Raw genomic sequence first — 16,665 nt, forward strand, 5'->3', positions numbered from 1 at the left:
TTTATTAGACTGAGATGAGTTGTCTTGTTTTTTTTTTTAAATGTTGTATGCACTGTTTTTCTTTTTAGTATCCCAATGTGTTTGTTGGTTAACCAGCATCTTAGTCTTCTAGCAAGAAAGTTTCCTGAAACTAAATTTCTTAAAGCCATCGTGAACAGCTGTATTCAACACTACCATGACAATTGTTTACCAACAATTTTTGTTTATAAAAATGGTCAGATAGAAGGCAAATTGATTGGAATTATAGAATGTGGAGGGCTAAATCTCAAGCTAGAAGGTAATTATGTTATTTTCAAAATTTGTAAAAAAAAAGGTGAAAACTTCTATAAATTAACAAATATCATAAAAGTTTATTTCCATAAAACGTAAGTTTTTTTCCTCCTTGTGTCTAGTTTCTTCTTATATGCCTCCAGATTAATTTTCCTACAATAATACTCTTAGCATAACACCCACTGGCTTAAATCCTTAATGGTTCACTGTTTCAAATAAAAAATTCAAAATCATCTGCTTGAGATTTTTAGCCCACCTATGCAACTGTATTTTTCAATGCTTTCTAGTTTCTGCTCCAGCCAGGCTGGTCTTCATTCACTACCCCAGACACAGTTCATTTGTGCCTTTGTACTTTGTTTCCTACTCTTTTCCTCTAGTTGAAATACCCTACCATTCTTTATTCTTCCTTACAAACCCTATTTCTTTATGGGTCCCCTAGGTTTCCATTTATTCTATTATGTGATTCTGGACCAATTTATAATCTGTCTTCATCTTCTCTCCTGAATTTATGTAGCATACATTCCCTATACAACTTATTTCGTGTCTTATCAGATATCATTGGTTAGTCAATTCCCTTTCAGTTTTGTCTCTCTAACAGGTACAAGGACTATGTTTACCACTATTTTCATAGTGCACAGCATAGGACTTCATATTTTCACCTTCTTTAATAATGTTTACTTCCTAACATAGTTCAAAGGCCATATCCTTCATCTAGTCATTTCTTAGAACTGCTTTAATTCTACAGTACTACACTTTTTTTCTTTTATTATCATGTTAAAGCCATGGTGAATAGCTATTTTGAACAGCATTGCTTTCACTCTCTCATTCCACTAAAGCTGTTTTTGGCCTCACCTCCAGTACTTTAGTTGTTCCAGAATGACTCCCTTTTCCTTCTCCCAGCCTTTAAGTCCCCTCTTTGTTTTACCACCTTGTTTTTTCAGTTTGTACCTTATCCTTCTAACTTAAAAGAATACATAAGAGTACAGACAATAATACAGCAAACATTATGCAATTGTTACCAAAAATAACAAATAAGAACATTTGTTCATTTGTCAGCTCAGCTGTTTGTTTATTGTTGAAATTAACACTACAGATACAGTTGAGGTTACCTATATTTCCATTCCTAGTCCCATACCCCTCCCTGCCTCACTAAGCAAATCACTGTCATGAATAGAGTGTCACCTGGTCCATGCTTTTTTAAATTGTTATATTTAAAAAACTTTGTCGTAAAATACACATAACATGAAATTAACCATTTTAACCATTAAAAATATATAATATTATTAACTATACTTACTCTACTGTACATTACATACCCGGGACTTATTTTATAAATAAATAAGTTATTTTATTTAATCATTTTAAGTACGTAGTTAAGTAACATTAAGTATATTTTCACTGTTGTACTATCATCCCTATTATCCATCTCTAGAACCCTTTGCATCTGGCATAACTGCAACTCCACATCCTTAAACAATTCCCTGTCCCCCCCACCCCCAGCAACCACCGTTGGCTACTCTCTAACTCTGAATCTGACTACTCTCAGTACCTGGTATAAATGAATCATACTGTGTTTATCCTTTTGTGACTGGTTTATTTCACTTGGCATAATGTCCTCAAGGTTCATCCATGTTGTAGTGTGTATCAGCGTTTCCTTCCTTTTTAAGGCTGACTAATATTGCTGTATGTTTTTATAGCACATTTTGTTTACCCATTAGTCTGTTGATGGACACCCGGGTTGTTTCTACCTTGTGGCTATTGTGAATAATGTTGCTATGAATGTGGATGTACAAATAATTAGTTTTAGTCCCTGCTTTCAATTCTTTTGTGTATATACTCAGAAGTAGAATTGCTGGATCATATGATAATTCTACATTCATCTTTTGAGGAATATCCATACTGTTTTCCACAGTGGCTGCACCATTACACTCCCACCAACAGTACTCAAGAGTTCTAATTTCTGTACATACTCATCAACACTTGTTATTTTCTGTGTGTATGTGTGTGTGTGTGTTTTAATAGTAACCACCCTAATGTATATAAGGTGTTTTCCCCCCATTGAGTTTTAATGTTTCCTATGTCACTTTTCATGGTTCCAAAAATGCTTCAATTTCTTTCAGAAGTCTACTGTGTTCCGCTGGTCTGTTTGTCTATCCCTCAGTACAGCACCGTGTTAATTACTATACCTTTATAATAATCTAGTTGTCTCTAGTGGGGCAGATATTTTTCAGAATTTAATATAAATATTGGAATTAGTCAAGTTCTGTGAAAAATCCCATTTTTAACCTACTAGCATTATATTTATAGATCACTTGTTGGAGGCTTGATATCCTAATAATAGTGACTGTTCCTATCCATGAACGAGATTTAGCTTGTCATTTATTTAGGTCTTCTTTTATGTTTTTTGTAATTTCCCTCATAAATGTAATGTATTTATGTATGCATATACAGTTGACCCTTGAACAGAACAACACAGAGGTTGGGAGCAGTGACCCCTGTGCAGTCAAAAGTCCGCCCATAACTCTACAGCCAGCCCATGGTATTTGCGGTTCTGCATCTGTGGATTCAACCAACCACAGAACATGTAGCACTGTAGTATGCTTATTGAAAAAATTCCACATGTAAGTGAACCCCTGCAATTCAAACGTATGTTGTTCAAGGGTCAATTGTATTACATTATGTAATGTAATATATTTTGTAATTTTCCTCATAAGTGTATTTTGTAATTTTCTTCATAAATGTTCTGTTCATCTGTATAGTACTTAGGAATACATTAACAAAATCATGAATTTGCCAGGATGGGGGATTTTGGTTATCCATTCAGTTCTTTTCAGATTTCTCTCTTGGATATTTTTCTGTAATTCACATTTTTGTTGAAATTTTCCCATTAAAATTTTCAAAACTATTGGCATAAATTTTTTTCATAGTAGTCTTATGGCTTTAAAATCTTGGTTATGCCCCATGTAAATTCTTTATATTACTTAATCTCTTTACTTTTCTTGTGATCATTTTTGCCTGAGGTGTGTCTATTAGTCTCTTCAAAGAACCAACTTTTGATTTTGTTCATCACCTCTACTGATTTTGTTTTTCTACTTTTGCTAAAGTATTCTCTTCATCATATCCCTCTCTCTGCTTGGGTTTACTGTATTGTTCTTTGTCTAGCTTCTTGATTTGAACTTTCAAAGCACTATTTTCAGGCATTTTAAAATAAACATTTTAACCATAATTTCTCCCTTTAAGTATAACTTTGCTGTATCCAATGTATATTTTGATATTGTAGTACATTCATATAATCTAGTTCTAAATATATCATTTCCACATTAATTTTATTAACGTCAACTTCTGTTTCATATAGATGAAAAATTCTTCTTTTCATTTTTTCCAAGATTTTTATCTGATTTAATGGGCTATTTATTGCAGAACTTGAATGGAAGCTAGGAGAAGTTGGAGCAATACAGACTGATTTGGAAGAAAATCCCAAAAAAGGCATTGTGGATGTGATGGTATCTTCAATTAGAAACACTTCTATTTATGACGACACTAGTAGTTCAAACAGTGATAATGATGATACCAAGTAGAAATATTTAATAAATAGCTTTAAGGTGTTACTATATGGAAAATTTTATTTGTCACTGCCTTTATAGTCAGAGATGAGAAAATTTATACATAGATCTATTTTATTTCTTTTTTATATTAGAATTATAGCTTATATGTCATTATAAAAACTTATAGCTATTTCTGAATATTCATTGCCTCCAACAAAACCGGAATTTGTACTGAACCCCCTTAATGTTTTTCTGTAGTTTATCCTTTTTCTGATCCTTGTTGGACAAAAACGAACATATTCCAAGTCCTCTGTGTTGCCTGCTCACTTTCAAAGAGGCCTATGAATGAAAATGATGAAAGAGCACCATGAGATTTCATTTAATTTACATCAGTAGATATTAAAGTCTATTATTTAGGGGCTTGAGTGAAAAATCCTTAAATTTATGACCATATGCTTTTTCTTTAAAATCTTATATCAAAACTAACCACTCAACAGAAAAATGCAATTTAAAAAAGTACGTAAGAATTATCTCCACTTATTAAATTGTTTTTAATAGTTGTTCTATTATCATTAGAAAATACTAAGTAGTCCCACTAATAGACTGTAGAATCTAGAACTGTATGACATGTAAGTTTCTAAATCATGAGAAGTGAGAAAAATATATTGTGAGGCTCACCTATGTCTTCACAGTAATCACAGAAGAATTCATCGTGAGAAAACATACAATTAGGATGCTGCAGAAAACCTGCAGGATTTTTTTTATCTTGGCTTAGTAAGGAACATCACATTTAGAGAAAATGGTGGTAAATCTAGCATGTAGTAGTTCAATAATAGATTTTACTCTTCTACTTTGTTTGCATTGATGACCCATCATTCTGATTATAGATACTCACTAATGTTTGTGAAGAAATCTAGACTAAGTTTAAATGATTAGATTACAAAAATAAATCGGTGAGAATTGAGACAGTTGAACATGGAGTCAGAAGAGGCTGTGCTGTTCCTCGGGGTGGGTAGGGATTATAGCGGCTGCAGAGAATGGCGAAGTGAAGGCAAGTTAATACGGACTTGAGGAAGGTAATAGTAATTTATTTCACATAAGGTAACATCAAATGATCTAACTTTGGAAAGAATTAGAAAGACCTCTTTCTTCCAAGAGAGCAAAGAAGGGGTTTTAAAAATATACTAATTGGAATGAAGGGAAGGAAAGTTGGGAGTTGCACACAATGGTCTGTATTATAGCTTTATGCACACATATAAGAGAATTATGTATAGGGTCCAACTCCTGAAATTCTCTAACAAATGGATGAATAAACTATTCAGGATAAAACAGTTATGGAAATGAAAGGAAAAGCCATATTATCATTAAGTTAAAATGTAACTTTAATGCCATCTACTGCATATAAATAAAGATTCCCCTAATGTAATCTTTTAAGTAAATATACATTTTCCTATTTTCTCTTTTTTTTATATTAAAATTAACAAGGTAGTACTAATAGTATTTAAGGTTGCTGAATAAAAAGACACAGATTTCTTAACTCTTAATTCAAATCCACCAGGTGGCAGTAGTTTTTATTCACAAGTTTCATGAAAACTTTAACATTTGTAAAAATCATAGAATTACAGCATGTTGGAGGTAGCTGGTTTTGATTCCAGCCTCAGCCTTTTTCAAATGATGCACAAACACAGACACATTCTTCTAGCAAGTATTCATGCTTGCCAACACAGGTCAGTACTACTTCATACCCTACTTCATTTTTTACATTCTCATTTAAATAGGGTATAAATATTTGTTAGAATGTGGGGAAATTACATAATATTTAATATTGTGTATCCCATTTTATTGAATGAATTTTTATTCCATGGGATACAAACGTGAAATGTTTTTAGAATTTGAAAATATTAAACTGTTTTTGACCTACAAAAGTGAATATTTCATATATTCCAACCTAATACTTTATTTCTTGCTGCCAACCATGCTCTGTTAGAACTCCCTTACCTACTTCATAGAGCCTTGTTTGTCAAAGTGTGGTCCTCAAATCAGCAGCATCCCCAGGGAGCCTGTTAGAAATGTAGAATTTCTGGTCCCATCCCAGACTAACTGAATTGGAATTTTTGTTTTAATGAGATCTTTAGGTGATTAAGCAGTACTGGGTAGCAAACCCCTTAAAGACATCTTGAGCAGATTCTTTAACACTTCTTTCAAACTTTTCGTTATTAAAAGTCTGTCTGGTTTAAAAGTCCAATCTCAGTTCCGAGGCAAGTGTTCTCTGGCTGAACTTGTGACTCAGGAACTCTGAAGATGGAAAGTGGAGTTTGTTTTTGGCCAATTATTTCCCTCTCTTTTCACGGTCCATTCCCTCTGGTATTGGAAACTGGGAGGGAGATTAGGGAAGAAAGGGATAAGTTTTTCTTAACTGGGTAAGTACAATCCATATTGCATCTGAATGCTCACTCTTTAATGAGCACACTGAGTTCTCCTAGAAACTCTGAGGCAGCCTCTCCATGGTAAAGCTCCTTGATATGAGAGATCAGTTTGCAGAGTGCCCTCTGTTTTGATCTCTCTCCGTTCCCATTCCTAGAAGTATACCCAGCTGCTAGCTGCTAGAATTTCTTTTCCCCTTATGTGTCAAGATGTTTCAAACCTGGTTGGTACTTTCTACACATCATCGATGGACCCAGGAGAAACTTACACATCCTTGCCATGCCAAGTTGTAGGAGTGCACATTGCTTTCCTTTAACCCTCTTCCTGGCCATTTGTTTCTCGCCAAGTTTCTGTCTTCTTGTTTACGTAGATGTAGGGCATATCAACAAATCCACAAGGCATGAGATGCCAATCTCTTCTCTAGCTGATTCTATTGGAGCCTTGTTTACTTAACTCAGAATAGGTAAGTGATAAATAGGAAATGAAAAGCCATAGTACTCTCCAGGAATTTAGTTAAGACATGGCTCCAATGATTCTCTCATCCTCCTTTTCCCATATTCTCTGCTTATATTGCCTGAAAGTAGGGGTTGGAGGTTTTGACCATGTTGGGTCGTTTTGACAGCTTTTAGTCCTGGCTAAAGGAGTAAGTTATCTGGCCCCAAATGTTGGCAGCTATTTAGAGGATGAGTACTTCATGTTCTTTGTTCCCATTTTGAACCTCACTCAGCAGCCTCTTATTTAGGTGTTAGCTGTGTCCATTACAATATTACATATTCTTGTGGGTACTCAAATACTCAGTTACTAACACAGTACTTAGTGTTTCACTGTTTTCAATTTCTCTCTCCTTTGCACTTTAATACACATTGCTAAGTTTACCTCTTGACAACACTGTAATCCTCCTACAATCTTAATTTAGGATATAAGAATGAGCCTAAAAATCTTCTAGCATGTTTTATCTCTCATGTCATTCATTCATTCAGTTTAATTCAAGTACTGAAATGGATTCTGCATATGCAGGGGTGAACACAACACATGGTTCTTGCCTCCTGGAATTTACCATGTGATGGTGGTGGTGGGGAAGATAGTTAATAGATAAGAAAACAAATATCAAAAAAAAAATAGTGAGTGCACTAATAGAGAATAACTGTGGGTACTGGGAGGGGGGCATGTGAGAGTTATAAGGGAGACCTCCTAAATAGGATAGTTAGAACTTTGAGACAAGATTGAGGAGGAGTCAGCCATGAGAAAAGGTAGGAGGGTGGTCCAGTCAAGGGCACACCATGTGCCAAAGCCTGAGAATACAGAGCGATTAGCAAGGAATTGAAGGAAGTTTCTGGGTGGAAGTGTTACGAAAAACAGAAAATGGTAGGACATGAGGTTAGAGAGGTAGCAGGGGCCAGATCAAACAGGGTATTATGACCATGATTAGGCTAGGGGACAAACTTAGGGTCTATGAAACTATGAGGCAGGGTTTTTGTTTTAGGGAGAAGTGCAATCTCGTAGTTGGAAAAGTTATCAAAAATATCTGATACAGTTTTCTTCTTGGAGAGATATGGGGAGAAAGGGAAGTTGTGAACTGAGCCATGAGAAATGCTCAAGCAGTGGCAGAAGACTGAGCAGAAAAATGGGAGTATCAACAGGTCTTGGTAAATGATTAAATACAGAAAGTGAGAGAGGAGGGAGTCAAAGATGAACATAATTTGTTCCTAGTGACTAAGAGGACAGTGGAATCATTAAAAAGGGCAAAGGTATTTTTGAAGATATGTGTTCTAGATGATGGAGAATAAGAGGGATCACCTTCTCTAGAATAAAATCCAAACGGCCACAACCTGGGAAAAGCATTTAAACCCTCTTGTCTGGCTGCAACCTACTTTATCGGTATTATTAATCTTGCCTCCTCTCTTGCTACCAGTATGTTGTTACCATCACAAGTGACAGAAAACCTCTCATTTGTTTTAGCAATAAAATAAACACATGAAAGGATTTATTGACCAATTTAGCTGACATTTCTGTAATTATCTAGTTCTCGTTGGATTCAGGGCATCAAACATGCCTCAGGCCACATCTCTATTTTGAATCTGCCTTTTTTCTTTTTTTTTTCACACTGCCTTCTTTCTCAGAATCTATTAAGTAGGAAGATGGCTTTAGGCCTCCATTTTTTCAGACTTAAATTCATTGGAAAAGAGTGAGCACCCTTCTTGGTTAAGTTATGGCCAAAGGCAGAAGATTAACTCAAATATGTTTTCCCCTAGAGTCCTGCCCCAGCCATAGGGACTGAGAGTGAAGAAAGGATAGCACTTCAAAGGAAATTATCAGAATAGGGAATAAAAGCTAAGCAGGAAAATATGTCTACTAAAATCTTGTCTGCTGTATAATGGAGTAAGTTAGCAAATCATGCTTTCCCACTCTCGACAGAAAAATCCGCAGGTGAATGATCTGAGTAAGTTTCTCAATTTTGATGTTCTTTTTCTCTTGAGCACACAGCTAGAATTTGAAATGTTTATTGAGATGAATGTTAGCCTGAAGGATTTTATAGCCAAAAGTTTTATTTTTTGAAACAAGAAAATGGCTTCTATTTCAAATCCAAAGTACATTCATTAAAATATGAAAACTAGGAATTTTAGGAGTGTAAAGACCTCTTTTCCAGTAATTTTCAGCTACTTAATGTGTCTTCCTATGTGGACCAAGGGTGTCATCACATCAAGGACAGTAAGTTCTCCCTAAGACAAGTGGGAGGTAGTCACGTTTTTCTAACAAGGGAAGCGGTGCAAATTAGGGTCCTGGTGTAACCCCACTGCTTCATCCATCCTTCTTCATACTTCCTTAAAGGCCAGGTGAGAAACTCCAAATGCGCACATCCGGACCTTCTTTTGCCTCCCTACTCCTGCCAAGGGCGCTCGTCCTGTCTCCCCAGGCCCACCCTCCAGTAAGAAGCGACCCAAACAGTGCATCTACAGGAGAGGGGAAAGGATAGCTCTGGCGGTCCAGGCTCCTTCGAAAATCCCCTCTTCGAGTCCCTGGAGAGGAAACGCAAGTGACGTTGAAAGAAAAATTTTCTTTTCCTGGCGTCGGCAAAGTAATCCGCTTTTCAAGGGAGAGATGGCCCCCTTTTTGACTTCTGGATCCGTCATGTAAGAACTCTTCTTCCTCCTCCTCGATCCCTGCATCCAGGGTGAGAAAGCCAAAGCCGCCCCTACCTAACGCTAACGCTCCCCGGACCCGCCGCTCCCTCCTAGACCAGGCCCCGGCTCCCCGGCTCCCCGGCTCCCCGGCTTTCCAGTAACCCGTGCGGGGAAGGGGGCGCCAGGGAGTTCGCGGCTTCCCTCTGCGCCCGGCGGCGGCGTCGGAGCTCGCACACGCGCGGCCAAGGGAGTCGGAGTCTTCAGCGCCCGGGATCCCCTCCGCAGCTCCGCGCCATCTAACGGGGCAAGCCGCATGCGCACCGAGACGCGCCGGGGAAAGGGAGAGTGAAGGGAGGGGCGAACGCAGAGCGCCGGCCGTCGGAGTCCGCGGGGATCACTGACGACGCATGCGTCGGGAGGGAGCGCAATCACAGACGCGGCTTGCGGCTACCGGCTTATAAAAGGAAACCCCCGAGAGCAAGAGCGCGAAGAAAATCTGGCCGCTGACGCGTGCGCGCTCCCGGTGAGTGGCGCCCCACCGGGTGGGCCCGGGGCCTGGCGTCCGCCGGTAGGCTCGTCTGGGCGGCGCATGCGTGCTTCCTGTGCCGGTGGAGGAGGGGAAGGGAAGGGAGGGGGAGGAGGAGCGGGCGGCCGTAGCGGTGAATTTTTTTGGGGTGGGTGGGGGGCGCCACTCAGCCCCAGGTGCTGCTCGTGCTGGGAGCCTCGGCGTCTCCTGGACGCAGCTGGGCTGTTAGTTCCGAGTCACCTCAGGTAGACACGGGGGTGGGGGAAGGAAGAAAACGGAGCCACTGCAAGCCACACGGTGAGGGCGCGGGGAAGGGGCGGGAGTGGGGAGGGGGCGGCGTGTGTGGGGCCAGGGGGCGGCGGCCAGGGGAGGGGCAGGTGGGCGCTGCAGCCCAAGTTTTGCCTGTCGCCCTAATGTGTCTTTTCTCGGGAGTTGGGGCGGAGGCCCGCCCCGGTGGCGGGGCCCTCCTGGACCGCCGGGGTTACCTGCGGGCCAGGGGCGGGATTGGGGTGCCCGGCGGCGCCGGGTGGCCGGAGCGCACCCAGGGGCAGGGTCCAATTCGAGCCGCAGAGCGGCGGGGAAAGCCCGAAACCCGGTGCAGAGAGGGCTTTCGCTGGGGACCCGCTAGGCCTTGTGACCCACTTTATTCCTGTCACAACTCGGGCACGTTTGGAGCGGCGCCCAATGGGGCGCCGGGGCGGCCAGCTCCTCCGGGGAACCCCCGCCCTCCCGACGCCCGGCCCGCGCGCGGAGGTCCGCAGTCCGTGCGGCGGTCGCCGCCGCCGGTGGGCTCGTCCCGTTAGTGGTCGCGGTTCCGGGTCTCGGTTCCCGGGGAGCGCGCGGCTCGGCGCGTCCGACTCGGGCAACTGTGGGGTTTCGAGGGCTCCTCGCGGGGCGCCGGGTCTTTCTAACCTTCGTCCACCCGCGCCTGCCCACTCGCTGTCACCGCCGCGGCTGGCTTATGGATCCCTTTCCGTTTAAGAAGCCGGGGTCTGTAGCTGGTCCTGGCGCTCTGGCCCCTGGAGTGTAATTTCCAGCACGTAGCGTCGCAGAGCGTACATTCTTGAGTGTGTTTTCGCTGGTGTAGAAGTCGTCCTGTTGGTAATAGCAGAATCCTGAAAGGTAAAGAAGCCTTGGCCTCTGACCTGGCAGGTGAAAGATTGAATCAGGTGGCGGTTTCTTATTAGAATGCCCGCTATACGACTTAAAGGCTTTCTAACTTTTTTTTTTAATCAATGTTTTTTTTTACAGTGAAAGAAAAGCACAAGAAGTAAAGAACTTTTACAGTCAGTGTTGATTTGGTTATTACGTTGATCCCCTGAATCAAAAAAAGGTAATTTCATTTGAAGACTGCGTCCTAATTTGTAGTGATTTTTATTTCATTTTAAGTGGTAAGAGGAGAAAATTTTGCAGCGTTTTTCCTCTTCTACTTGGCTGAAAAACAAACGTTCTAAAAAGGATGTAATTAAGACAGTGTGTTGCTTTCTCTGTTTTAAGACCTTGTTGGGATGGGGGAGAAACTAACTCAGGTGTTAGTAGTTGACTGAATAGAATGTCATTAAAGGTAGGCCTGAAGAAGATAGATGGAAGTTGTGGTAGAACTAATCGTGATCAGCTATAAAAAAAAGAATGAGGAAGCTTTCTGCGTACTGACATGGGAAGATCTCCGGAATATGTTATAAAAGTGAAAAAAACAAGACGTAGAACGGTGTGCTCCTTTGTGTGTTAAGGGGGCAGGTGTGGAGTAAGAATACAAGCCTGTGTTTGCTTTTCTAAGTGTAAAGAAACACTGGGAGGATACTGGAAAACTAATAAGAGTAGGGGAGAAGAAGAAGTAAGTGGCCTGGGGAGGGGAGGGTGGGAAATGACATGTACACTGTGTATGTCTGTGTATTTTAAAATATTTGTAACTATATTATGGATTCATAGACTAGATTAAGCAAGAATCCTCCTCGCCAAAATAATTTGCTATGTAGTTTTTGTCTGATGCTTTTGTCTCTTCCCTAATTTATGCTGATTTTGACCATTTTCAATATGATTTTTAAAAATATTTTTTAGGAAAATGAACTAAAATTGAAAGAAAGTTTAGGTTAAGTTTGGCTATCTATACTTCGGTTTTTAAGATGCTGAAGTCACAGACAAATTTAACTTTTAAGGACATTTAGTCATATTTTGCTTTGCTAAAACAGTATATTATTTACATTTGGCATTGTGGCTGGATTATGCTGTTTTCATAGCATAGTTTGTCCTCTCTTCCTTTTCTTTCAGGAGTCATAGTTGTAGAAAATTTTACTTTTACCTTTTTTAACCCCAGAATTGTCATGACAAGCAGCTGGAGAATATGAACATTCCATTAAAATGAAAGTAGAATTGGTTGTCCAGGTAGTTTGCTTTTCATATTGGGATATGCTTTTCTCAAGACAGGACCCTCAGCGATATGTAAATTTATATGTGTGTGTGTGTGTATGTATAGAGAGAGTACTGCTTATGAAGAATTAAAACTGAGAGGCAGTGTTCTGTTGGTCCAAAGAGCTACAGTTTTTTTAATGACTTATAGATTGCTGAAAATAGTATATAATTTTAGGGGGAGGGTGCTCAGAATCCTTCTGGTGGCTAATATTATATAATCAAAGTAGTCAGTGTTGAGTAGTGTGTGACAGTTGCTGTGGCCATTTTTGTTATGTTACCAGCATTTCTTTTTATTTTGCAGGATAGAATATTTGTGTAATTTCTGTTTGATCTGTAGATCTCTAGTAGCCAAACTTCTGCAGATGGCATTTATTTTTTATTTGAATTCCATATGGGTCTGTTCAGTCTTTTTGAAAAAAAAATCACATTTCAAAATTTTACTTACAGTTTTGCTTTTAAAATTATAGAAGTGAATCAATGTCCATGAAAAATTAATACAATGTATATAGAATAAGTGAAAATGCCCTTTGCATGCTTCCACTTCTATCTCACATCTCTCCCCAGAGACAAGTACTGTTAACGTTTTATAACCTTCTAGTTCTTTTTCTGGTTATTTACAAACGTAGACTTTCAATTTTGAAAACTGAATTGTCATGATTGATTGTCAGCTTTGTTATTATGCCTCTGCTGTAGGCTCTTACACCACCCACAGGACAGGCAGATGACCTGGAGTATGTCAAAAAGTTTTACATCTGGTATACATCTTAGAACATTCTCGTATTTTCCCTTGTAGGGGACACTTGGTTTGGGGTACATTTACACAGTTTGTAGTGAGGTCTTACTGGCATGAACTGTATCTGGTGTAGATTGACATCAGCTCTAAGACTTGGAGTCTATGGCTTTTATAGGGCTCTTTGAGGTCCTCATTCTAGGTTTTTCTTTGAGTTTTGACTTGTTCAGTAGCACACAGGTGAAACTTTGATTTTATTCTTCTGTACATGCAGACCACTAGGAAGCCTCTTAGATTGCATCAGCCTCTCCAGGTCCTCTGAAAGGAACTTAGGTAGGCTCTGTCCTTAAGAGACATTGATTGACTTGGGATAGAATCTAGCCTTTGAAGGGGGAATGGGAGGTGTTTTTGTCTGGTTTGTGCTTTACTGACAGAAAACAAGTAGTATGCACACCCCCATCTACCCCCATCGCCTCCTGCAGACAGAACACTACCTTTCTAAGAGTTCTAGAGTTTTTTGTTGTTGTTTGTTTTTATTTTTATTTTTTAACCAAGTTACAAATAATTACCAAGACTTAATCTTTTTAGGTGATAAGAGTCTGCAGAAAGTTGAGTATTAGTCAAGACTCTTTACTAAGCTATGTGAGATACATAGATTCAGTACAATTGACCCTGCCCTCAGTGGGTTTGAAATCTAGGATGGTTAAAAGAATATGTGAGTAAAGATTGTAACACAAGATAGGAAATGATAGATTCCAGAAAATATACATAAAATTTGTAAGGATGAAACTTTCCAGCTTTCTGTTTTTGGGAGCATGGGGTTTGGAGGGAGAGTAGGTATCTCAGCACTTTAAATAGTTAAGAAAGGATGGAACAAATTTAGAAAACTCAACTCTTAGCTCTTAAGGGGTAAGAAAGTAAGAAGTTGTGTCCTCATAGCAGGCATTTATGACACTAATTGATAGTTGTTTATTTTTGTTTGTTTTTTACTTTATCCCACTGGAAAACGCTGTATAATCTTTTATTTGATAATTATAATACAGCCTGTCTTAGATTTCAGGATTTTAGAAATATTAGGAAATTTAATTCTGCCAGTTAACTATTGTCTACCATCTAATATGTCAGGCAGTGGTAGTATTGAAAGTAAATTATTTTTTCCTCAAAGCACATATTTAATGTACCCTCTCCCCCACATTTTTACTTCTGATACTGTGTCAAATAAAATATTTATTTGCTGTAAATATTTTAAACTGTGAAAGCAAACTGTGGTGAAGAATCAAAGTTCCACATTACAACAAAACTACCCTTTATTGTTTGTTTCCTTTCACTTCTTTGCAGATGCATAAAGTAAAAAAATTTTTAAAGTGCAGGTTTTTTTGTAGATATTGTACCAGTGGACATTGCATTTTCTCGTTTTCTGAACCTAAACTTCTAGGTGGAGTTGTATGAATTATAGAATACTTTCAAGTGCCAGAGCAATTTAATTCTTACTAATTGACTGTAATTATAATGGCTTTACAACCATTTGTTAGTCATTTTTATAGCTGTTAGCTGTAACTTCTGTGAATTAGGTGGGTAAGAGATTCTTGTTTTTCTCCATGTTTTTGATTTTGCAAATGTTAAATTACCTGAACTTATCCTAGTGAGTATAGTATCAACTCTGAGTTACTGTTTTAGGTGTGTGTTTCTCAAAGATGTAGTTCTGCTTATTGTTTTAAGTCATAGAAGTCTACAGAAAGGAATCACTTGTACAAAAAAATTTTATGAAATTTTTTTTTTACTTTTATAGGGTATTGTTTAGAATGTGACTTGCTTTTTGTTTTTCAGAAATCTTTTGTTTTCATTTTTACATTAATAAGATTCAATAGTAAGACAAAAATTCCTATCTTTTTCATAGTTCACATTTAATCAGATACTTAAATTTTTAATTTTTACCCAGAAAAGTAGTAGAAAATGAAAATACAGATTGATTCATGTTCAAGGTTTTGCATTTAAAAAATAAAACAGAAATGGGTGTTGCACCAAAGAGGGTTAAACCATATATACCTACCTAAGAATTTATCATTTGTGGCTGTAATATAGTTTCTTTCTTAATTTCTTTCCTCCCAGGTATAAAAGTATTGTATCCCTAATGTAGAGAACTTGGGAAAACACAAAGAGCATGAATTAAATCATTAGATTGTCACTGGGATTCCCACAACCACAAGATGCCATTGTTAATCTTCTAGAATGTCTTCTCCCTGCATTTTTTTTTTGGCCATTATGTAAGTATATGTACACTTACAGATACATGATGTTTACAGAATGGGCTCATAATACATCTTCTGTAGTGCAAACTATTCTATTCACTTAACAGTGAATCTTGAACATTTTTATGTCAGTATTTTTCTACATTTTTTAATAGCTATGTAGTATTTTCATCTATGTTTGTGTAACAGTTTCCTTACTGATCTTTTTCTGTTGGACACACGTTTTCAGTTTTTAAAATTATAAATAATGGTGTCATTTAGAAGTGACAGCATTAGGAATCAGGTAGAGTTGATACCTGAAAAAAATTTCAGTAGGATAGTCTTTAGAAGAACTAGAATTCAAGTAGAATCACACTGAATTTGTATTAATGTCCAGATTAAACAGAAATTTTGTGCTTCCTGTTGAAAAATATGGTGATAAATTACCTAGTAATGATCCATAGCAATGAAGAATCCAAGAGTTTTATACTGATATATTTTCTTTCTAAGGTAGGTTTAACTTTGAATTGTATTAAAGTAACTTTACATTTCAAGAGCATAAATTATTTGAATAGCAATGCTCTTGAACAAGCCTTCTAAGTAGTGTGGGAGTCTATGAAGCAGTCCGCACACACTCAGTTAAAATTTGAGCTATAGTGTTTTTTTGTTGTTTTTGTTTTTTTTTCTTTTTACAGTGGAACAGAGAGTTTGATTGCTTCAAAAACTTCCTTAAAAGGAAAATCTAAATACCAAGAAAGAATCCTTTCACCCAAAAAAATTGACATTACTTTTTTATAGGGCTTCGGTGACATTTTATTCTACTCCTAGATATCTTTTATCCTCCAATGTAAATAGGGGAGAAAAGCTATTATGTTAAACTATTTTCAGGAGAAATAGATACGATCTTAAAGTTGTATGCAATAGTTTTGTCTTGTCTGTTTTTGAAAGTTAACGTTTTCTCAAGTTTTGATGACTGTTCTTTTGATGGTAATTGCCTTTTACTTTTTTCTTTTGTTATGAAAAAAGGAAGTTTTGTATTTATATAGAGAGTTTGGGAGTACTTAACCTTTTTATATGACTTACAACAGAGAAAAAGTTATTAGAAAATGTTACCAAGATAACATGGTATTGAGTAATTCTTTGAAATTCCTTTGCCATGTACAGTTTTGAAAAACTGCTGACTGGTTTTCTTCTATGTTGACACTTACATTTTAGTTGAAATAATATTAGAAGTTATTTAGGAAAAACCCCACAAATTAAAATGAAAAATGTTAGAACTGATTTTATTTTACAACTTTAACTTAGATAGTTCTATTGAAACTTCATAAATTTTTATTAGAAACAAGAAGAGAAATGAGAGAAACATTAGTTAATGGAACAAGCTATTTGCAGCTCTTACCTGATAATTTTT

General features: G+C 38.0%; 2 protein-coding genes across 14 annotated transcripts in view; both read left to right on the forward strand.

Annotated features, from left to right (window-relative positions):
- Positions 1-3,878, forward strand: part of PDCL2 (phosducin like 2) — a 33,224-nt gene extending 29,346 nt beyond the window's left edge. Inside the window, exons 5-6 of the mRNA XM_072943602.1 lie at positions 69-277; positions 3,691-3,878. Coding sequence (XP_072799703.1) covers positions 69-277; positions 3,691-3,848 — 367 coding nt within the window. The 3' untranslated portion in view covers positions 3,849-3,878. The remainder of the gene's footprint in view (positions 1-68; positions 278-3,690) is intronic.
- Positions 3,879-9,737: 5,859 nt separating this feature from the next.
- CLOCK (clock circadian regulator) overlaps positions 9,738-16,665 on the forward strand; it is a 138,944-nt gene continuing 132,016 nt past the window's right edge. For 8 of the 13 annotated variants that reach the window (XR_012061551.1, XR_012061528.1, XR_012061557.1 and 5 more), the window contains exons 1-3: positions 10,034-10,184; positions 11,139-11,220; positions 15,136-15,290. The gene's annotated coding sequence lies outside the window, so the exon portion shown is untranslated. Of the gene's footprint in view, positions 9,885-10,033; positions 10,185-10,845; positions 11,010-11,138; positions 11,221-15,135; positions 15,291-16,665 lie in introns of those variants that run through there. The other 5 variants (XR_012061535.1, XR_012061545.1, XR_012061539.1 and 2 more) reach the window with 4 other exon arrangements.

This window comes from Vicugna pacos, chromosome 2 (assembly GCF_048564905.1).
Source record: "Vicugna pacos chromosome 2, VicPac4, whole genome shotgun sequence".
Taxonomy (NCBI): domain Eukaryota; kingdom Metazoa; phylum Chordata; class Mammalia; order Artiodactyla; family Camelidae; genus Vicugna; species Vicugna pacos.